The sequence below is a fragment of the Chlamydomonas reinhardtii genome, chromosome 2, assembly GCF_000002595.2.
Source record: "Chlamydomonas reinhardtii strain CC-503 cw92 mt+ chromosome 2, whole genome shotgun sequence".
In the NCBI taxonomy this organism is placed as follows: domain Eukaryota; kingdom Viridiplantae; phylum Chlorophyta; class Chlorophyceae; order Chlamydomonadales; family Chlamydomonadaceae; genus Chlamydomonas; species Chlamydomonas reinhardtii.
In genome coordinates this window covers 201,971-223,345 of record NC_057005.1, presented here as the reverse complement: position 1 = coordinate 223,345, position 21,375 = coordinate 201,971, and the positions used below count along the sequence as shown (strand labels likewise).

At 62.0% G+C, this 21,375-nt stretch overlaps 5 protein-coding genes across 5 annotated transcripts; 3 read left to right on the top strand and 2 right to left on the bottom strand.

Moving 5' to 3' along the window:
- Positions 1 to 141: 141 nt before the first annotated feature.
- Positions 142 to 2,886, bottom strand: CHLRE_02g074720v5 (uncharacterized protein). The gene is made up of 3 exons (XM_043059119.1): positions 2,460 to 2,886; positions 2,275 to 2,367; positions 142 to 2,111 (listed from the first exon to the last, which is right to left on the bottom strand). The coding sequence occupies exons 1-3, from the start codon at positions 2,581 to 2,583 to the stop codon at positions 1,687 to 1,689; spliced, it is 642 nt and encodes a 213-aa protein (XP_042926753.1). The 5' UTR covers positions 2,584 to 2,886; the 3' UTR covers positions 142 to 1,686.
- Positions 2,887 to 3,064: 178 nt separating this feature from the next.
- On the bottom strand, positions 3,065 to 6,321 carry CHLRE_02g074700v5 (uncharacterized protein). Its single transcript, XM_001701574.2, has 6 exons — positions 6,051 to 6,321; positions 5,397 to 5,515; positions 5,207 to 5,257; positions 4,930 to 4,969; positions 4,677 to 4,759; positions 3,065 to 4,371 (listed from the first exon to the last, which is right to left on the bottom strand). Exons 1-6 carry the CDS (start codon positions 6,226 to 6,228, stop codon positions 4,315 to 4,317), a joined length of 528 nt encoding a protein of 175 aa, XP_001701626.1. The 5' UTR covers positions 6,229 to 6,321; the 3' UTR covers positions 3,065 to 4,314.
- Positions 6,322 to 6,416: 95 nt separating this feature from the next.
- CHLRE_02g074650v5 (uncharacterized protein) lies at positions 6,417 to 11,622 on the top strand. Its single transcript, XM_043059118.1, has 14 exons — positions 6,417 to 6,716; positions 6,995 to 7,098; positions 7,376 to 7,471; positions 7,611 to 7,668; positions 7,751 to 7,915; positions 8,087 to 8,304; positions 8,456 to 8,563; positions 8,719 to 8,832; positions 9,326 to 9,404; positions 9,556 to 9,632; positions 9,824 to 9,991; positions 10,226 to 10,813; positions 10,961 to 11,041; positions 11,237 to 11,622. Exons 1-14 carry the CDS (start codon positions 6,647 to 6,649, stop codon positions 11,375 to 11,377), a joined length of 2,067 nt encoding a protein of 688 aa, XP_042926752.1. The 5' UTR covers positions 6,417 to 6,646; the 3' UTR covers positions 11,378 to 11,622.
- A 574-nt stretch (positions 11,623 to 12,196) lies between these two features.
- CHLRE_02g074626v5 (uncharacterized protein) lies at positions 12,197 to 13,381 on the top strand. Its single transcript, XM_043059117.1, has 3 exons — positions 12,197 to 12,253; positions 12,371 to 12,481; positions 12,597 to 13,381. Exons 1-3 carry the CDS (start codon positions 12,230 to 12,232, stop codon positions 12,717 to 12,719), a joined length of 258 nt encoding a protein of 85 aa, XP_042926751.1. The 5' UTR covers positions 12,197 to 12,229; the 3' UTR covers positions 12,720 to 13,381.
- Positions 13,382 to 15,906: 2,525 nt separating this feature from the next.
- CHLRE_02g074600v5 (uncharacterized protein) lies at positions 15,907 to 20,072 on the top strand. Its single transcript, XM_001701778.2, has 8 exons — positions 15,907 to 16,327; positions 16,901 to 16,991; positions 17,272 to 17,333; positions 17,564 to 17,687; positions 17,935 to 18,002; positions 18,252 to 18,773; positions 19,006 to 19,254; positions 19,446 to 20,072. Exons 1-8 carry the CDS (start codon positions 16,211 to 16,213, stop codon positions 19,584 to 19,586), a joined length of 1,374 nt encoding a protein of 457 aa, XP_001701830.1. The 5' UTR covers positions 15,907 to 16,210; the 3' UTR covers positions 19,587 to 20,072.
- The last annotated feature ends 1,303 nt before the right edge of the window (positions 20,073 to 21,375 follow it).

Sequence of the window (21,375 nt, the reverse complement as noted above, 5' to 3'; positions counted from 1 at the left end):
CACCTCGCCCGCAGCAGCAGCCAGCTCTAGCAGCTGAACATCATTGGTCGTCCCCGTTCAGCGTCTCGGCTTCATGCACCTCACCGCTGACGGGATTCAGGGACTCAGTGGCCATACGGTGTCTCCACGCTCTGGGCCGTATCTGATGATGTGTTACAGGGTTGGAAGTGTGCATTCCTGAACCTGTAACGAGACTAACCGAGCCGCAAGGGCTCCTCGTCTCTCCTGTTAGCAATGTTGTGAGCTTCATGCACACGCAAGGCAGAATCTCTCAACCTCAGAAGCTTGTTACGTCTAGCCCAGATATCACTAAGACAGCATGCTAGCACGGTTTGATCCGAAGCATTCATGATCTGTTGCATATTGCCCGCAAGTCCGTAACTTTCTCTTATGTCAGCGTAAGCCTCACACTCAAGGAGTACGTGCCGTTCATCCTCAACTCCATGATTGCAGCAGTAACAGCGCCTCTCACTTCTCGGCAAATGCTGGTTCCTATTTGCAGATAGAGGCCAGCAACACATACGGAATCTCATCAAGCCTCTGTGAGCCTCATACGGAATGATACACTGCGCGTGGGGTGGGTGCATGCAGGGTGCGCGGCGCTCAAAGCTGAGCCCCATCCAGTGCTTGTACTTGGCCATGTGCATACCTGGTTGTTTAGAATCAGATGTTGACGTAGTTGGCATTGAGTAGTACAGTCGAACACGCCTAACTTCGTTGCGCAAAGTAAGTTTCCCGGCGTTATAAGGGCCCACCGGCCCGGGCCACTGGTACTTACGGGGACAGGATAGCACGCATGCTCGTGCACACCACCTTGTAACCAACAACAACAACAACAACAGATGGGAAAGAATCTGGTATGCACTGTAGCCGTTCGTGCGTCCAACCGTCCATCATGCGCTCACGGAAAGCTCCAGCAAGATCAGCTTCGTCCAATGGGTTGGAGAGTAGCCAATCAACCCGCGCTCTCACGCTACTACGTCGTGTAGTATCCGGCATACCCTTCCACACATCGGCAAAATGCTCAATTATCCGCAGAAATGATTGGCCCCAGCTTAACCTGCAATCAGCGGGCTGGCCCTGTGGGCGACTCTTGGCATCAACTGCCTCAACTAGCTCCTCAGTCAGGGCACGGTAACAGTAAGTGTGCTTCTGTTTGCGAATGCGGTTATAGAAACCAATAAGCATCTTAAAGACATGGTACTGCAACGGTAGCCGACCTAATTCTGCATAAAGGAGCCGATTGGCGGGCCGTGCTGCACCAGTACACTGCCTCATAAAGTTAGTTTGGAGTTTCACGGTCTCATCCTTCAAAGCAGCCTCAAACAGGCCTTCCGCTAAGTTGTTCCTGTCATGTCCCCTGTTGCCTTGCGGCCCTCCATTCAGCGCGTCAACTATCATGTCGGGGCCCCACGCTTCACAGCCATAAGTGGCAATAGCTCTGACTTGAGAGTCAAATAGACGCATCCTAATGTCCGCCGCCAAAAGGTTATGCTTCTGCGTACGTGCAAGTAGACTGAAAGCCGCTCCACGAGCAGCGTCATTCAGGGCACCCCTGCAGGCTGATGTAACTCAACCCGAACTCCGGGCTACACTTCCGGGTAGCTTTGACCTGCTACCACAGCCTTGCTCCCTGCCCTGATCCCCACTCACCTCCTGAACTGATGCTGGGTGCTGGATCTTTAACTACCTGGTATTGGACACGACTACCGCCCCCCGGCCCATGGCTTGGAGTAAACTACCCCCTCCCCCCCTCCGCCTCACCTGCTCGTCCTTGAGCTGCAGCGCGCCCACCGCCGCCGCGTTGGTGAGCACGCAGCCCACCGAGATGCCGCCGCCGCCGCCCTGCTCGCCAGCAAACAACAGCCGCGTGCGGCCTTCCCCACTGCCCTGGCGCACCAAGGCTGACGCGGGCACCGCGGATGTGCACATGTCTGCATTCAGGCTGCTGAAAGTGCTGAGGTGGTCGGCTGTTGTCAGTTGGAGTGGTGACCTGCCAGCGGCCGTGCTTTTCACATTCTTCACGCACAACACCGCCACAGGCTGGTGAAAGTCTTGAAGCTCCCGGCTGAGGATCTCCCGGCCAAGCAGAGGGAGCGCGTCTCCCATGCCTGCGAAGTTGGACACAAGTTCAGTGTACGGGTGTGAGTCAGGCCCGGTTGACAAATACAGGTAGTTCTCACAGCGAACTCGTTAACCCGCCGTGACTACGAATGGGCACTGTGTCAGAGGAAAACCGCTGGCGCGGTGCCAGCGACTGGGCCTGGAACCCACCGCAGGAGACGAGCCTGGCGACAACATCCCTCTCTGCAAGGCCAGGTGCAGCAGTGAGGCTCAAGGTCCGCCGCGTTGTAAACGCCAGTTCGCCTGTTGCATGAAGCACAATACGGAAAAGTCCAAGACAATCGATAGATGTTCTGGCGCGGCACGTCCACCCCCAACTGAGCATCGCGACGCACTCTTTGCGCGGGGCGCCGATGTCGTGGTGCTGCCACATAGTTTGATTGTCTTGTTGGCGGGCAAAGCTCCATCATAGCGCGCCACCTTTCGTCCGTTTTCCCCCAGTGAGAAACACTGGTCCATTTTGTCAGCTCTTTAGTACTGCAATGCTGCTTCATTCTATATCGCTCATTACAATTTTGTTTGGGGCTGAAGCACGCCAAGACGTCGCGGCAATAAAACTGTCGACTCAGCTGTTCGGTTATGATGTGTTGGAGAATTCTGAGTATTCATAAGAATGTGTATAAAGAATGCGCCCATAGTGATGGAAGAAACTATTCAAATCGCTAGTGCCCAAATTCCCGGTTGATGGGAAGGTTGTCGTGACCTCCTCCTGGTTGAACAGGCGAAGACTGTATTTGAGGCGCATCAATTAAGATTCTGAAGTGAAGGACCGGTGTTTCTGTTGCGCTGCGATTGTCGTATCAAGTCAAGTGTTAGGCAGCCGCAGGCATGCCCTGACTCCTGAGCCGGGCAGGCGGGCGCGGACGTGATGCGCAGGGGTGGCCAGCAGACGCGTGAACATCCCTAGCCGCCCCTGCGCGTGATGTCCATGTAGCCGCGGCCGTGTGTACAGTTGTACATAGGCGGCACCGTGGCACGCCCACCTGGAAGCGCACACACATTCTCCATTCTCCGGCGTAGGTATTTGTCCGTAACTGCGCACGCGTGTTTGACGGCTTTGTTCCGTTTGTTTTGTGTTTAACACATTCTCCATTCCGCATTTTTAGTTCATCTTCGTTTTATCATTTGACATTTGCGGAGAAAAACGGAGACGCCGAGAGCAGCGGCTTGACGTTGTCGTACCGCGGGCCGTTCAGGGCCGTTGTCCCATGCCACATACCGGACTGCACAGTCCCGCCCCCGGCCTACATGGCCGGACTGCCATACGTGCAGGAGGCCGTGCCTCAGCTAACTCCCGCAAGTTTCCTCTGTTAGTCCGGTTGCTACTCGCATGTTATCCATCCACCGCGCACATACACGCACGTGAACAATCAGGGCGCCCCTGGAATCAGTCATGTTGCGCCATGACTGCCTCCACAGTTATCGCTCGAGCTTGGTGAGGGTATCCTAGGATGTCCCGCACTAGCCAAACACTCCACCGCATGTCTACGCGACATCCACTGGCCTCCACGGCTCATCCCGTCCCAGGGCTACGGCCCTCCTCACTCAAAACTCAAACCCTGCTGACCATGCCTACTTTCATGCCACTTACACGAGTGCGACGGCACACATGGCAAAATCCAATCGCCATGATACTCACGCCCATGCGATCGGCTTGCAGGTCCGAAATCACTACCTGTAGCGTGAGCTGCAGGCCTCAAGCACACATTATTAGGGCGGTCTATCCGGGATGCAAGTCGACTGGGCCGCGGTCGCCCCGCTCCGAAACGCTCGCATACAAGGAGGTGCCCATCGCGTGAGGTCACGGCTGCCCCCGTGCAGCCGAAACCACAACAGACAAACATCACAACAACAAACACGCATCACAGCCAGGTGCATTGATCACATACATGAGCATGTTTCACCGTACCGCACAAATACCACACCCGCTTACATCGCCATTTCTTCATCTCCAGCAGGGCCAAGAGCGCCCCCGAAAAGAGTGCTGCTGAAACAGCATTTACACGTGCCGCAGTCGCAGCCTCCACCACCCCAACAGCACTGACACCGACACGGGTACTGGCACCGGCTCATGTGGCCGCACACCCAACGCTTACAGCACCAGCACCACCGGCAGCAACACCAGCATTGGCAGCTGGTCACGCATAGGCGGCAGCCGCCTACAGTACTCACGGACCTGCATAGGTCAGCTCAGATGAGGTACCGCGCGCGCGCGTCGTCCTTCATCTTCTGGTAGATGGCGATGATCTGCGGCATACCACGGCACGACACGCCAAGCACAGCAATAAAGATGCCCCGTCGGTGCACGACTGAGTGACACCGCTCAGTGGCAGCCGGGCCACATCGCACGTCGCTGGTGCTGTTACCATGCTGCGATGCAGCAGGCAGAAGGGCCGTGCGCTACCCACCGCCACCCCACTCGCCCCCCCTCCCGGGCGAGCACGGGCGCTGCAAGCACCGCGTTGCTTGCTGGCCGAACGACCCCCGTCGCCGTGCAGCCCTTGTTACGGCGGAGTAACCTGCCAGTCATAACCGCCCCCACCATCACCCACCTGCTCGCCGTTCTCAACCCACACGGGGCCGACGGTCACCGAAATGTACTTCTTAGCACTGCTGTGCTTCTCCGCAACACATTCTGCGCTCCGTTGGATGATGGTACATGGGCAGAAACTCAGCATCCAAAACACACACACACACACACACACACACATAGCGCCCCCAATCTTTTTGTCCAATGATTTCTAACACGTGGTGATGTCCAGTTGTCGTTGGCCTGCGCGGCAACTACTACCCTCCCCCACCCACCCGTGTGCACGTAGCCCACGACGCTCTCGACGGCCGCCACCTGCGCCCGCGGAAGGCGAGTTGTTTGTACATTCCCAGTCAGTAACAAGGGACACAAGGAGGGGGCACGACGTGCCTTCAGACAGCGCAGCAGCCCACGGGCTCGCTGACACCTGCACCTGAATAGCCTGACTCCAGGGCCTCTTCCCACATTGATTGTGCGCCACACCACCACCACCACCACCACCACCGCCACCACAGCCCTGGTAGGTGCACTGCGCAGTGCGCTTGGACGCACCATGGCCTGCCTGAAGTCCTGCCCTCCCGTGCCGACTGCCGTGAAGGAGCGCTGCATCGCAAGTGCAGCAGCAGAGTGGTTCAGACATCCGCACCCATTTCAACGCTCGCCATGTGAGCAGCTCGAGAGCTTTAGATAGCACCGTGCAGGAGTTGCAGACCCCTATACATGCTCTAACGTCAGCGCGCACCTGGATGGGAAACTTGTCGCCGTAAACCTTGTTTGACAGCCGCCGCCATTCTTCCTCGCCCTTAGCGCACAGCAAGAGGTTCGAGCCGAGGCTCACGCGCCCCGAGGAGCCCGAAAGCTCTGCGGTGCAAGACACGCGGCAACGCCGAGGGATGTACCAGCTGAAGTGCAATGTACGCTGACCTGAGCATGGGTACCGATATTAGTACCACAATCATCTAAGCCAATCATTGTGGCTCCGTAGAACCCCAGACTGCTGCGCCGGTTGTCTGCTTCACTGCTTGTGTCTTCTGGGCTGAAACTCAACCACTGACCACTTGCAGTCAGTAGTCCAGGCGTGCAATCCCAAACTCCAATCCACACGATGCAGGCGGCGCACGGAACGGTGCGCCGCTGTCTCGCTGGTGGTAGCAGAACGGTTGCGGTGGGCTGTCCCGGTTGCGGTGGGCTGTCCCGGCACAACCCTTGTTGCTATCGGATGTTTGGTTCCAGGCGTACCCTTCGCACGCCTAAACTCCTGTCGTTGAGCTGTATCCAGTGCACTGTGTGCACTGGCAGTTTGCTGTTGCTGCATACCCGACGCTGCCACGACAGCCCGCGCCATGCCTGCAGGCCAGAACCATGCCGTGGCACCAGATCGGGTCTTCAAGCTCACCTGTCAAACTGCGCGTAATAGCATCTGCAGTACTTTCTGGCTTCGGCTCCTCGGAGGACTCAGGCGACCCATGGCCTAGCAACGCGCGGCAGCGCAGAGGAGCAGCGCGTTGTGAGCTACGTAGTGCTCTAGGGCAGGGGCGAGCACTTAGGCCTCTGGAGGCAAGGCTGCAAGCCATAATGGTCGAGGACGCGCCGACTTAAGTGCCCGGCAATTTGAAGAGGTGGTTGGATACTTATCAACAACAACAGGACAGAAGATGCGCAATGCGACCAGTTCCTTTCGGCTTTGCGGTAACTCGCCGAAGACGCTGCATTGAAATTGGATTCACGGGAGACAAGGTGTTATGTTGGTTGCTCACCCGTTATTTACATTGTTTTGTTTGCTTGATTACCGTATAGCTGCTTGAGGTTCAGAGTCCAGGTGAAAAGGCACGCGAACTGCGAGGCTGTTGTTCAGCTAGGGTGCCTCCACAAGTTCTAAACAGTGTCATTGCTTTGCTTCCTAGCAAACGTGTATATTAGCAGCAGGAGTACCAGCGGAAACGAGGAGCGTTGAACACCCGATCCATCAGCAAGGACGTTGCGTTGTGTACTATGTCCTGCCCACTCTCATACCCAGACAAGTTTCACGCAGCTGCGCGGTTCTGGCACCTGCAGCTCCCAGGTGCGTGGAAGTTGGCGTAGAGGGGGCTGACATGGACACAGGACAGCCTCGCTGTCTGTCATATCACAGGCTGGCGTTTAGGGGCACGCGACTGAGGGGAGCAACCTGAATCCCGACGTACGAAACGGGGCTAAAAAGGTGGTGCGTTGGCGACTTGGAATGCGTGTGGGGTCTGCTGCGGTGGCGTGTACGGGCGTGGCGCCAGAGCGTGGCTCCCACCGTTCCCGGCACTGTGCTTCTCTGAGCTTCCGCTTGCGTCTTACTCCTCCTTATTGCAGGCACCAAGGCGTTCTCGCAGGAGAACCAGCTCCTGCTGTATTCCCTGAACCAGCAGGCCACGCACGGGCCTAACACCACCTCGCGGCCATGGGGCTGGAACACGGTGAGCGGGGGGCTGTAGCCCGTTGGTAAGCGGTAGAGGTGTCCGCAACAGCGCGGGCATGCAACAGGCTGCATGTTCCTCGGCGGGACCTTGCCTGCTGCTGCGCGGCAGCATCAACGTGGTGCAGTCCGATGCGGGGTGCAGCATCCCCCGCTGACGGCTGCGCAGGCACAGCTGCTTGTGCAAAGTGCACATCGATTGGCCGGCGCCTGCTCATTTCCACCTGTTTGTCTGGCTGTCTGTCCGTACAATGTGTGTCCGGTATGCCCACCATCAGGTCGAGGCTACTAAGTGGCAGGGCTGGAAGGAGCTGGGCAAGATGAGCGCCATGGAGGCCATGCGCCTGTTTGTAAAGTCGCTGGACGAGGAGCAGGTGAGCACAGCCGCAGCCGGGGGGGATGCGGGGTGCCGCACAAGCTGTTGGAGGTGCGCCACCGGCCCGCGGGTGTTACGGGCAGGTGCACATTCCCCTGACGTGCCCCACTGCCCTCGTGTCCGTCCCTGCTCCGCAGCCCGACTGGTGGCCGCTGCTGCAGGCGGCAGACGCCAAGGCGGCTGCCGGTGGCTCAGGTACGCGCCCTGTGTCATGTCGCCGTGCCAGCATTGCGAAGCGGCTCCCGCGCAATTGCACCGTGCCCGCCTCTGCCTGCAGCTGCGGCTGAGGCCGCCGCCACCACCCGCTCGGTGCCGGAGCGCTCCGTGCTGGGCCTATGGACGCAGTTGGAGATGCCGGCAGCCGATAAGAAGCCAGCGCCGCGGTATGAGGCCGCGGCGGCGGTTGTGGGCAACGCCATGTACGTGCTGGGCGGCAACTACGGTGCGTTGACGAGCAGGATGGGTGGTTGGGTCGGCTGCCGTGGCCTACTACTGTCCTTGCCGGCCTGTCTGTCAGCGCTCTGAGCCGTCCGCTGAAGCAGCTTGTACCCAGGACACACAGCCCTGCCCCGGTGTTCACAACCTGCCCCGTGGTCCTCTGCTTTGCTCCCAGGCGGCCGCTACCTGTCTGACGTGTGGGCGCTGGACCTCACCAGCGGCACCTGGTCCGCCGTGCCGCTGGCCCGGCCGGCTGAGGAGGGCGGCAGCAGCGGCGGCGCTGCCCCTGCCCCGGCAGCGGCCAGCGGCAGCGGCAGCGGCTTCCCGCCCACTGCCGGCCACTCGGTCACGGCCTGGAACGGCAAGCTGTACGTGCTGGGCGGCCACACCAAGGTGCGGTGCGGCGCGTGTGCACCCGGCGTGCAAACCCTCTGCGTGCTGCACACGATGCCGGCCTGGTACGTCGCCCCGCGCCAGAGATGCTGAAGTGCTACACCTGCGGTATCGGCCATGCGGGTCTTTGCGCCCCCCCCCACACACACAGGCCAAGGGCGCTGCCACCATGTCGCTGCGGGTGGTGGACCCGGCGGCGCGCACCGTCACGGAGCCGGAGGCCAGCGGCACCGTGCCGCCCGCACGGGGTGGCCACACGGTGAGGAGGGGGCGGCGGCGCGGCGGTGGCACGGATGCTGGAGCCGCGAAGGAGTTTGGGGTGTGTGTGGGGGGGTGTATATGTGACACCAGCATCCGATATTCCCAACGACGACCCTTATTTGGGCGCGGCGCACCTGTTGTCGCCCGCTGCAGGCCACGCTGATTGGCGACAAGGTGTGGGTGTTTGGCGGCGAGGACGGCAGCCGGCGGGCGCTGGCGGACGTGTTCGTGCTGGACCTGGCCTCGCTCACCTGGAGCACACCCGAGGTGCGGCGAGGACGGCGCTGCAGCGGAGGGGGGGGCGAGAGGACATGACGTCGTTGTCACCAGCGCTCTGCTTCTTCCTACTCCGAATCGGCTCCTACGGCGTACGGTACACATGCACACACACACACACATGCACACACACACACACATGCACACGCACACACTCACTCACTCAAACACACACACACACACTAAAACACACTAAAACACACACACACTTGCCGCATGGGGTACATCTCGGGACGGAGTCGGTGGAAACACCTAACAAGGAGAGGGTTACAGGCAAATACGCGGAAAAAGTATGATGTTTGGTGCTTCTCCGCTCAGTATTGTGGTAAGACTATATGAAGTGGTGGGCGGGCGGGTGCGCGTGCGTAGTGTCTCCCTGAACATGCCTTGTCTCCACCACACCTGGAGGCCCCGCACCTTGGGATGATAAGAGTTGATGGCTGACAGCGACCTCCTGCGCCCCTGGGTTGACCCGCGCCTGCAGGTGTCTGGCAAGGCGCCGCCGCCGCGCTCCGCCAGCTGTGCCACCGTGTACCAGGACCGCTACCTGGTGGCGTTCGGAGGTGTGCACCGGCAGGGCGGGGAGTCGAGGGGGAGGCGGCGCGGGGCGGCACGGGGCGGCGAACGCTTTTGTGCGACTTGTTGTGCCGGCCACGATGACGTTGGCACCGGCCTCTGACGCCGATCCATGTGCTCCGCGTGCCTCCCCTCCAGGCGGCTCCGTGGCCACGTGCTACAGTGACGTCCACGTGCTGGACACCGAGACCCTGACCTGGTCGCAGCCGGCGCAGGTGGGCGGGCGCGGGCATACGGGCATTGCACTCGCCTGGGGTCCAGCGGTTTGCAGTTGCCACAGCCCGAACAACTGCGCCTCCTTGGTCGCGGGCTTCTTCCGAGCCGCTTGTCCCTGACGCTTTCCCGCCGCGCCCCGCACTCCGCCCCACCCGCTCCTCCCCCCGGCTGATCCTCCTCCTCCCGGCAGGCGGGCGCCAAGGTGTCCCCGCGCGCCGGCCACAGCGGCGCCGTGCTGGGCGACATCTGGTACATTGTGGGTGGCGGCAACAACGTCAAGGGCTGCGCCGACCTGCTGGCGGCGGACCTGGCGGCGCTGCCCACATCCAACACACTCACCTGGCACGTCGTCACCTCGGTGAGAGAATGTGCGCGTAGAGGGAGCCTGTGTGTTACTGTATGGAAGGTGCGCGGAGGTGTGCAACGATGCGAGGAGCCGTGGGCCGGGGGCTGCTGTGGGCACCCAGCGGCCGCATGCCGCATGTGTTTGCGGCGGCCATGACACACCGCGCAGGTTGCCATGGCCACGGCGCCACGTGTCCTCTGCCCCCTGTCACCTTGTGTGCCGCCCTGCTGCTGCCGCGGCCGCCAGGTGGCCATACGGGACCCGCTCAGCAGCGAGGGCATCAGCTTGGTAATGGTGCAGCAGCCGCGTGTGCTGGTTGCCTTTGGCGGCTACAACGGCAAGTACCAGAATGCGGTGTCGCTGTTCCGCGCACCCATGGGCTCAGCAGCACTGCTGGCGGGGCCGCTGGCCTCCGCCGCCAACGCCGTTGAGGAGCGCAAGGCAGCGCAAGTAGCCTCCGCGCCGGCGGTGGCTGCGGACCAGGGGGTCGTGGCGGCGGCCGCGCCGCCCAACGCGAATGGCGCTGCGCCCGCGGCGGCGGGCGGCAAGGCGCCGGCGGCGCCGGCGCCGGCGCAGCCGGCGGCAGCGGCAGGCGGCGGCAAAGTGTCTGCTGCGCCAAGTGCAGACCTAAGCGCGGCGGCGTCCTCTGTGGCGCTGGTGTCGGAGCTGCGGCAGCAGGCGGCAGAGCTCAAGGCGCAGCTGGAGGGTGCACGGCGGGAGGCGGAGAGCGCGATCAGGGAGAGTGCGGCCGCCAAGGAGGGCGCGGCACACGAGCTCGCGCTGCTGCGGAAGCAACTCGCCACGGCGCAGGGATCGCTGGCGGAGGCGAATAAGGTGCGTGGTGGACAAAGCGCGCAAGACGCTTGCGCCTGATGTGCAGGCAGTTGCGTTTCTGATGCCCGGAAGGACGGATCCAAGCACCAACTGTTGGCAGCGCATCCGTACGCTCACCCACGTGCGCACCATTTGGCCCGCGCACAGGCGCTGGACGACACGCGGGCGGCCCTGGGCTCGGAGCAGGCCAAGGTCCTCAAGTTGGAGGCACAGTCGGCGGAGCTGCAGGTACAGTAGCTGTGGCGGCTCGACGGGATGTCACGCGCGCCAAGCTCAGCTCTGTCAAACGCAGTGCCAGCGCATGCTATGTACCTGTGTGCTGACTTGTTCCACTGCCACGGCACTGGTGACGCCTCTTGCCATGCGTGCGCCTGCCCCTGCCGACCGCTGCCCGCCTGTGCCACGCACGCCACGCCCTGCCAGGCCAAGCTGGGCTCCATGGCGGAGCTGGAGCGCGAGCTGGACAAGTACCGCCGCGCGGCGCGGGAGGCGGCGGAGAAGGAGGCTGCGGCTAAGAAGAGCAGCGGCCTGTGGGGTTACATCGCGGGCAGCGGCAGCTCATGAGCAGGATTGGGGTAACGACGTAATGTGCAGTCCGGGCATGCGGGTTCGCGGGGATGTTTGGATGAGGGGAGCGGGATAGGGCAGTGCGTTGTCATAGCTGAGGGTGTTCCGTAACACTGGTTTAGAGAGAGGAAGAGGGCAATGGCAACCCGCTAATGGAAGAGGCTAGTACAATGTGGTGCAAGACACGTGGAGCCGGCTTCGCTCATTGGGTCTTGGCCAGTGTTTTGTTTTAACGGATCCGTTGACAAGTGTTCCCCGGTCACGGGAAAAGGGGCTGAGCCCCTCCACAGTCTGAGGCCGAACTACCTCATCGCCCGGACATAGCCGGGGTCGGTTTCCACAGGCACAAAGCCAAACCAGGTGCCTAGCAATCGCGATGCCCCAGCAGAGCCAAACGCAGCCAGACGCAGCACAGTTGTCAACAGCCGCACTACTCGTCATGCCGCTACGCATGCCCTGCCAGCCCCACCGCGGACCGCTACCTACACACCAGCCGGCTCCTCAGCCTGCGCGCTTGCGCCGCTTCTTGGGTGGCGCTGCGCTCTCCTCCTCCACGTGGCCTGACGTGGCCTTTCCCGCCCCCTCCGCTACCAAGATGCACGCACGCGCCCCCGCTGCTGCTGCCGCCGCCGCCGCTGCCGCCGCCGCTGCCGCTGCCGCCACCGCTGCCCCCGCCGCTGCCAGTCTGCAGCGATGTAGGTCGCTTGTGCAGTTGTGCCCCAGGCCCCCAGCAGCATCTCCACCAGCGCGTGCCGAATGTTGGTTGCGGAGTTGACGTCACGCCTTTCCCTGCCGCCTATTTTATTTTTTGTACGAGCTATGCCTACGCCAAGCATGTGTTCATCATCGATGAATACAAGACCTCCAAGGTGGGTGGGTTGAGTGGGATTGCAATTGCCGGTGGGTGGGTGGGCCGCTCCAGGGTTTATGCCTGGCTTTAGCGGAAGCCCTTGTGTGGCCCCCGTCCCTCCCACCCTCCCGACCATGCAGACCTGCTACAACTGCGGGTGTCAGGAGATGGCCATCAAGCGGCTTGGGGGGCTGAAGGAGGGGCAGCGGCCCTGGTCGGTCAAAGTCTGCAACGACTGCTTGACGACCTGGGTGAGGACCGTGCATGTGCGGGGACGGCTGGGCACTGGGGACGGATTGATTGAAAGGTTGACGGTTGGGACAGCTCATGTGCGCTCTCCTCTTCCTCCCCGTTCCCCATCCCCAGAACCGCGACGTCTCCGCCGCCAACGTGATCCGTGTGCTCCTCCTGCTGAAGCTGATGGGCTTCGAGCGGCCGACCAAGCTGCAGCGGCCACCATGGCCGCCGGCGGCGGCGGGGCCGGGCTGAGAGCCTGAACGGCGCTAGCAGGGCGTGGAGCTGAGGGTGCACGTGTTGATTGGCGGCGAGTGACGTGACTAGTTTGTTAGCTGCGGGTTAGCACGGACTGTGCACCCCACCCAACCGGCCACGTCCGGATTTGCGGGGATGCCAAAGGCCCCCAACATAGAGGCGTGTGCTTAGTAGGCGCCCGCGTCAAGGTGGCTGGGTTGATAACGACCCGGGATCAGCCCTTTTCCTGCCATAAGGCAGCCACCTCCTTGTTTGGATCCGTTGAGTATACAGAGGTTGTGGTCCGAAACGCTGGGAGAAGGTCGGTACGTGTTGGCTTGCCCCTTCCCCCGAAGGGGGAGGGGCAATAGCCATTGCGGTCGCATCGAGCTCGCCGCGGGGGGCCCTCCCGGTTATTCCAGTTTTGACTTGAGTTATAACCTTGAAACCCGAGCGCAGCGAAATGTGTCGTGCAAATAATGCGCCTTTCTATGTATGTATTGCAAAGCGTAACATTATGAAAACGCATGCCAGAGCGGGGTAAACGCACAAGCGCAGCGTTTGCATTAGAGCTCCAGCGCAACATGCAATATATCACAAATTGTATCGATAATCAAGGCTCCCGGCACGGAAGGACGCAAGACGGAGGAATCGACGCGTTGGAGGATCCTGGAAATTGCGCGCGAAAGCGCGAGGCGCAAAAGGTTGGCGCTATCTGTTTTAGTTTCCCCGTAATGACGAATGCCGCGTTCTGTATTCTGCTCGCACATCACCCGGCACATCGGCGTTACTCTCGCCCGCTTCTCGCTGGCTTCCACGCCCTGAGTCCGTGCCCCCGCTGAGTCCGAGCCCCACTGAGCCCCCATCCCCGCTCACTTACCCACCCCCAGCCCGCGGCGCCCTGAGCTACCGAAGGCAATATCATGACCGGTAGTATGGCGGCTCGCAGCCCCCAGCAGACGTATATGATACTTCCACCATCCGCCAGTCCATCCCACCCCACCCCATCCCCACACCGCATTCCGGGGCGCACGGCATGGAGCGCCCTGAGGGGGGAGGGGCAAGCCGGAGTACTGCGTAGCGGTAGGTGTTTCTAAATGTTTTGAGGGAGCGGGTGAGATCGGGTTCGCCTACCGGGGGGGGGGGGTAGAAAGCTCAGTTTCTTACCCCATGCTCAATATTACAGAGCTTAAGGAGAGCATTATGCACGTGCTTTTAGTTTTGTCAGGGGGTGTCTGGTGAGGAAGTGCTGGGCCGCCAAAGTTGGGGGGTCGGTCGTCGTCCCTGGGGGTCCACCGGGTTCCGGGAGCCCATCCTGGCGGATTTCGGGAAGCGCCCCACAAGCAGAACTAGGGGCCAAACGCAGCACTACGAGGTTCATATGTGCACGTTATGCCGTAACAAACACAAATAAAGCGTGGGAAGGTGAGTTGCGCGTCCGGGGGTGGACATGTCGGCACATGTCCCCACATTCGACACATGCGCACTGCCACGGCTGGGCTCTCTAGCGCTGGTGCACATGAATTTACGTTCAACAAGGCTGCCGAAGCACACTGTGCAACCGTCACACGGCAGAGAGTTGAGCGCGGTGTGGGCTGGGTCAAGAGGATTTCAATGGATAGGATCCCGCGTGTGACCGAAGTCTTAGAACAGGACCGCTGATGGCACAGCGTGATAGTGCTCGTAAAGAGGAGTCGATTGGCACCACTTTGGTATTAAATGGAGGGGCTTTAACCCCTAAACAACAAGGTTTTGTCCGTGGGGGGGTCGGTCGTCCCCTCAAGGGGGGTCCCGGGGGATTTCGGGGCATGGGGTCTGGCACTTTGTTTCCTACCCCCCCTACCCCACTGACCCGGCAGCTGCTACAGACCGTGCCACTTGCGCCCACCATATCTGCCTCCATTGTCCGCCTGCCAGCTTCCTCTTGTATCACTGCTTTGCTCAGCTGCATACTGTATACACCGTAGCCAGTGCCCGCATTGCCCCAGCCGACAACCACCGCCTCCTTGGGCCTTCCGCCAGCCAGCTGCTGCGCCGTTTGTTCGAGGACCTGTTTAAACCCGACAGGCGCAAGGCGTAAGTATCAGTACAATCAGTTCATGAACGGAAGCAGACGGATGGAAACAGCCGGAGTCAGTGATCTACGCTCACTGTCTGGCTGCATATGTCCACAGTCAAGCGCCCCCGCCGCTGGCCCAACTGGCGGTAATGCTGCAGGAGGTGCCACAACCCCAGCCCGCACGCTGCCATCGCTGCACCGCCACCCCCATATAGGTATTGGATGCGCAATGTGTGCTCGGCTGCTGACGCAACTCGAACGTTGGGGTCTGGGAATGCGCTGCACACTACGCCACTAGGGGGCAGGGGCAGGCGCAGGGGCAGGGGCAGGGGCAGGGGCAGGGGCAGGGGCAGGGGCAGGGGCAGGGGCAGGGGCAGGGGCAGGGGCAGGGGCAGGGGCAGGGGCAGGGGCAGGGGCAGGGGCAGGGGCAGGGGCAGGGGCAGGGGCAGGGGCAGGGGCAGGGGCAGGGGCAGGGGCAGGGGCAGGGGCAGGGGCAGGGGCAGGGGCAGGGGCAGGGGCAGGGGCAGGGGCAGGGGCAGGGGCAGGGGCAGGGGCAGGGGCAGGGGCAGGGGCAGGGGCAGGGGCAGGGGCAGGGGCAGGGGCAGGGGCAGGGGCAGGGGCAGGGGCAGGGGCAGGGGCAGGGGCAGGGGCAGGGGCAGGGGCAGGGGCAGGGGCAGGGGCAGGGGCAGGGGCAGGGGCAGGGGCAGGGGCAGGGGCAGGGGCAGGGGCAGGGGCAGGGGCAGGGGCAGGGGCAGGGGCAGGGGCAGGGGCAGGGGCAGGGGCAGGGGCAGGGGCAGGGGCAGGGGCAGGGGCAGGGGCAGGGGCAGGGGCAGGGGCAGGGGCAGGGGCAGGGGCAGGGGCAGGGACAGGGGCAGGGGCAGGGGCAGGGGCAGGGGCAGGGGCAGGGACAGGGGCAGGGGCAGGGGCAGGGGCAGGGGCAGGGGCAGGGGCAGGGGCAGGGGCAGGGGCAGGGGCAGGGGCAGGGGCAGGGGCAGGGGCAGGGGCAGGGGCAGGGGCAGGGGCAGGGGCAGGGGCAGGGGCAGGGGCAGGGGCAGGGACAGGGGCAGGGGCCCATTGCACCCAGCTGGTGAGGATGGGGTTTGTGGCCCTGGCGTGTCAAAATGATGTGAGATTAACGTTTCACGAAGTAGTAAACAATTGCTAGTACTTATTGTCACGGCACACCTTCCTTTCTCTGACCCTCAGACTCTGATTCCTCGCATTCGAGTTTGCACCACTGCACTTGGCGTTGTCGTTGCATACAAACGGCTAGCCCATCCCAAGCCTACAATCTGAGCAAAACCGTGAGCAAAGTCCTTCGCAGCGCCTGGGTGCCCTGCTGGGTGCCGCAACATCGGTCGCAAAAAGGATACGTACAGCGCCTCATGCTCAGTGCTTGCTAGCTTGGGCTGCTGGCAGCGCAGCGCATTTACTCCTGCTTCTGCCAGGAATGGGGTTCACGGTGCTGCTCAACGTTTACGATGTGACGAACACGGCCAACGAGAACACCAACTCCTTCATTCAGCGCCTTAACTCTATTACGCGCGAGCTTTCAATCGGCGGTGTGGTAAGTCAGAGAATGGCATGGCTCTGCCCATCCATATGGCACGGTTGACAGGGGAGCGGTGACTGTTACAGCAATTAATGAGGTCGATGCAAGCTCGGTGCCCAGTATTGACAGGTTACCTGGCGGGGGTTGCGGAGGTTCGCGCTGAACGGGGTCCGGGGGTTGCGCGGCACACGACGCTCACACACGGGGTTCTTGCAGCTACGCGCTCCGTTTGGTTTAAAGCTACTACGCGAACCCATGTCATGCGTACTAAGTATGCAGATGCAGTGGCAGTAGTTCGGGTGCAGCGATCGCAAGGAATGCAGCCTGTCGGTCTGGACTTGGCATGGCCACACAAGTTGGCGGTTAGCTGTTGACACCAGTTCGGCCTGAGAGGGAGTGTTGGTTGGTTAGGTTATGCGGGTGCAGCAACCCACGGAGGGTTACGGCCCCAACCTATTGAGAGGCGGGTCCGTTCACGTGCCAGGCAGAGTTGCTGCATCATGTGCAACGCGCTCAACGCCTCAACCCATCTTCACCCACATCCAATGTTCCCGGCTCTTTTGCTTGTCCGCCCTGCTCTCTACGCAGTTCCACGGCGCCATTGAAGTAGACGATGTCGAATGGAGCTTTGGTTACTGCGAGAGTGGCACGGGCGTGTACTGCTGCCGCGCGCGACAAAGTAAGTGCGGCGGTGAACGACGGTACCTGAATGGAACTATTGGAGTGCAGAGAAATAGAACGAACGCTGAATGCCGCCGGGGATAGCTGCTGGAGGCTGCGGTCGTAGCTAGCAGGCAGCGGGATAAGCTTGCGCAATGCGTTTCAAACATGTAGGGTGACCGTGCAGTGACCCAAGCATGAGCACTAAATGCATATGATACACGCGTCGTGCGTCAGGCGTCGTAACAGCGTACGGTAATGGTGCTTTGCAACAAGCTGGCAACATTGGTCCCGCGCAGACACCATGTACAACTTCCGGGAAACGTTGGAGTTGGGCGTGACGGAAAAGAGCAAACAAGAGGTGCGAGTCGCAGCCGCCTGAGGGGCACCTGCGATCCAGGCCAATCGTCTAACTTTACTGGCCCTGCGGGCGCCACGCGGTATGCTTGCGCACGCTGCGTGCCGATGACGGCCACGCGTGTGGCTGTTGCCATCAACTCTACCTTGCGCCTGAGCTCTCCTACCGTGCGCTGTTTGTATCGGATGGCAACGGGCACTCTGAAGCGCGTTGTGTGTGCTGTCTGGCCGCAGATCAAGGAGATCGTGGCGCGCCTCAAACGCGCCTGGGCCGGCACCTCCTACGACCTGCTTCAGCGCAACTGCTGCCACTTCTGTGAACAGCTGTGTGCCGAGCTGGGCGTGCCGCCGCCGCCAGGTGGGTCTGCCTGGCTAATGCCCGGGTCCAAACTGGCCGCCGACATGCCGATGTACTTACTAGCGGGTTCCCTGTAGCACCCAGGGTGCTTAGATGCATGGCAGCATGGCAGCTGGGCCCCGGCAAGGAGCTCCTTGGCCCAAGCCCCGCAAGGCATGTGATTTGGCGTTGGAACGCGGATCCAGTCCTCTCAGTCCGCCGGCCCTGTTACGCTGCCCTGTTACGGTTCAATGTGATGTAACTGCAGCCTGGCTGAACCGCTTCGCCCAGGGTGCGGATGCAACGATAAAGCTGACCAACGAGGCTTCTGCACTGGTGCGCACACATTGTCGACTGCGCGCAGCTGTGCAGGATGCTGCAACTTAACACACCCGTAGCTCTCTGTCGCGTTGCTCCACCCAGTATGCCCAGAGGCCGTAGCACGTGTGTTGCACCGGCTGCTGTTGGGCAGTCGCCACGGTCTTGGGCACGGCCCCGGGCAGGTCCTGTGTCATCACGCCGTATCCTACCTGGTGCTCCACATTGCCTTTCCAAGCCAGCAACCCCCCTCCTCCGTGCACGCAGGCTAAGCGCGTGGGCGCGAATCTTACTCAGACGGCGACTGTAAGTGCCAACTGGCTGCGCGAGATGTCCGCTCGCGTCATGGCGCAGATGACGCAGCACGAGGAGGATGCCGTGGACGATTCGCCACGGCTGTACGAGACGTTCGGTAGCAGCAGCAGCAGCGCCATCGGCCTCAGCATGCAAAGCATGCCGCCGCCAGCGCCCAGTGGCAGTAGCGTTGTGGGGCCAGGTGGCAACGACAGCGGTGTGGACTTGTCCACGCAAAGTGAGCCGGTGGGACTTGGAGGTCGGATTGCCGGCCGGCTGCGTGCACTAGCGCCCTCAGGCACTGGCACCGGAGATGCGGGCAGCAACGGACTACCGGCGTCGACAGCGGCGGCTGCTGGGCCTGGAGGGTTCGAGGGTGGAGGTAGATCTTTTGCAGCAAGCGCAAGCAGCGGCAGCAGCTCGGGGCTTGCAGCCCTGAAGCAGAAGTGGCAGGAGCTTGAGGCGTCCGCAGGCGACGGAACGAAACAGTTCCTGGTGAGGTTGGCGTGCACTCCCATACGGTACTCTCATGTGCACATGGCACGATGGGGTGGTTTGCTTGCGTTCACCTGGCGGCGCAATTGGCCTAGGATGCGGATTACATCGGCCTAGGGCCACAGAAACTTGCGCTGTGCCGAAAACGCTTTCAAGTAACCGCCTACATCTTGCTTCCGATGATAGCTACGGTATCATCTCGTTCGATTGCATTCTATTGCCTTGCGTGCAGTTTGGCCTAATCAAGACCCGGCAGACCCGGTTTGACGAGGACGACCCGGGCTTCCCCGCACCCGGCAGCAGCGCCGCCAGCTCACAGGCAGACCTCAGCAGCCGCGGCCTCCCTAACGCCGCCCCCGCCTCGACCAGCGGCGCCCCAAGTACCGTGCCGACGGCGGCGTCCGTGCAGGATGGCGCGCGTGCAGGTGCCGCGGTGCAGGGCGTGGCTCTACCGCCGCCGACTCAGCCGCCATTGCAGCAGGTGTGAAGTACATTACTGTGGCAAGTGTGGGTCACGCACTGCCACCACATGCCTGCGCTACTGCTGGGACTGGAGGACATGGAGGGTGCGGGAAGCCTGTCCACTGCATGTTCGTTGACGGACCCTTTGTTCCTGACGTTGCCGGCAGCATAGCACGGGATTCGAAACCCCTTGTCGACATGGCTACACAGGTCATCAGCCACACGCTACTGCCGGGGGACGTGGTTGGCGCCTCCAACACCCATGCGCCCGCCGCAAGCACTGCTGTGACGGGCGCCAGGCCGGCTGCGGTGGCGCCAGCTCCATCTTCCGGCCACCTGCTGGACATGTAAACTATGATGTGGCCTGTACGGGCAGGCGGCGGGCAGGTGCAAGAGAGCATTCACATAATGAGGACACTGCATCTGCGCACTCGAATGTGTGCTCGTATGTAAGGTGGGGCGGGCGCATGCAAGCGGGGCGTCAATGCCACCGAATCCACTGTTCCTGTTGGCCTCTGGTGGGTATGGGGGGTTTTGCGGCCTCGACATAGCATTGCAGGGCATAACGGACAAGCAAAGTAGGAAGACGCAGGTGGCCCGTGTGCCTTACTACTGGAATTGCGGTGAAATGGTGACTTCAGGATTGCATTCTTTCACTTTTGCCTGTCCTTGAGCAATGCGGGGTGTGCGCTGCTATTGAGACAAGTGTTCCCCGGTCACGGGAAAAGGGGCTGAGCCCCTCCACAGTCTGAGGCCGAACAACCTCATCGCCCGGACATAGCCGGGGTCGGTTTCCACAGGCACATAGCCAAACCAGGTGCCTATCTAGCAGTCGCGATGCCACAGCAGAGCCAACCGCAGCCAGACGACGCAGCACAGTTGTCACCAGCCGCACTGCTTGTCATGCCGCTACGCATGCCAGCCCCACCGCGGACCGCTACCTAGACACCGCCAGCTGGCTCCTCAGCCTGCGCGCTTGCGCCGCTTCTTGGGCGGCGCTGCGCTCTCCTCCTCCACGTGGCCTTTCCCGCCCCCTCCGCTACCAAGATGCGCGCACGCGCCCCCGCTGCTGCCGCCGCCGCTGCCGCCGCCGCTAATTTTCTACATTAGGGAATAGCAAGTAATATTACGTGGCGCTCGCGGTTTGTGCAAGTTTGGCACTTTTTGTCGACGCAGGCTCGGATGGCAGGCAGGCACGGACAGGGGCAATCCTGGGGGGCTTCGCCTCCCCCTGGATCTATCGCTTCGCTCGGGGGGCTCAGCCCAAAAAGGCAGGTTGCAGGGCCAACAGCTTGCGGGAGCTAGCTAGCATACAGGACCGTACCGCCAGCAGGACCTCCACGGCTCCACCCGTGGCTCCACCAGCAAGCTTACGTGCCCCGGGATCAAGGTTGCTGGTCGATTTACACTTTCATATTGCGGCCTGTGGCGCTACAGGTCCCAACCTCCCCGCCCGGTTCCCAGTGACTGCGGTGCGGGTGCAGAGCCTGGTGGCAGATGTGTGCATGTGCGGAGCAGAGCTGAGGACTTCGAGGAGAGCAGGCGGGAAACCAGAGACGGCGACGTACATGGCCGAATGCCGAGAGCGCGGAGCTGGAACCCCAATCACCCCAGCCTCAGCAACTCCAGCGCAACGTGCTTGTGCGGGCCTACTGTGAACAAGAAAAGGTGGCTCTCCCTCGCCAGGGAAAAGTGGGCTGAGCCCACGCCACGTACTCCGTCTGAGGCCGAAGGTTCCGATACTAGCCTCATCTTCCGGACATAGCCGGGGTCGGTTTGTGCAGGCACCGCCCGCCATATGTGCCCAGTCGCGCCCAGCTATCAAGCACTAGTGCAGCAGGCAGCAAGGGCCAACCAGACAGCAAGGAGAACCTCTCAACACCCCTGCCGCTGCAGCCGACTGCCCGCTACGCCATGCTCGTCAGCACAGGTCGCTGACCAGACAACACCGGCAGGTCTCAACCTGCGCGCCGGCGCCGCTTTGAAGGCGGCGCCGCGCTGTCCTCCTCCATGTGGCCTTGCCCGCCCCCTCTGCTCCTAACATGCGCGCCGCCACTGCCGCTGGGCCCAGGGCCGCCCGTGCCGTGCCGCCGCCACCACCACCACCGCCGCCGCCACCACCACCGCCGCCCCCACCACC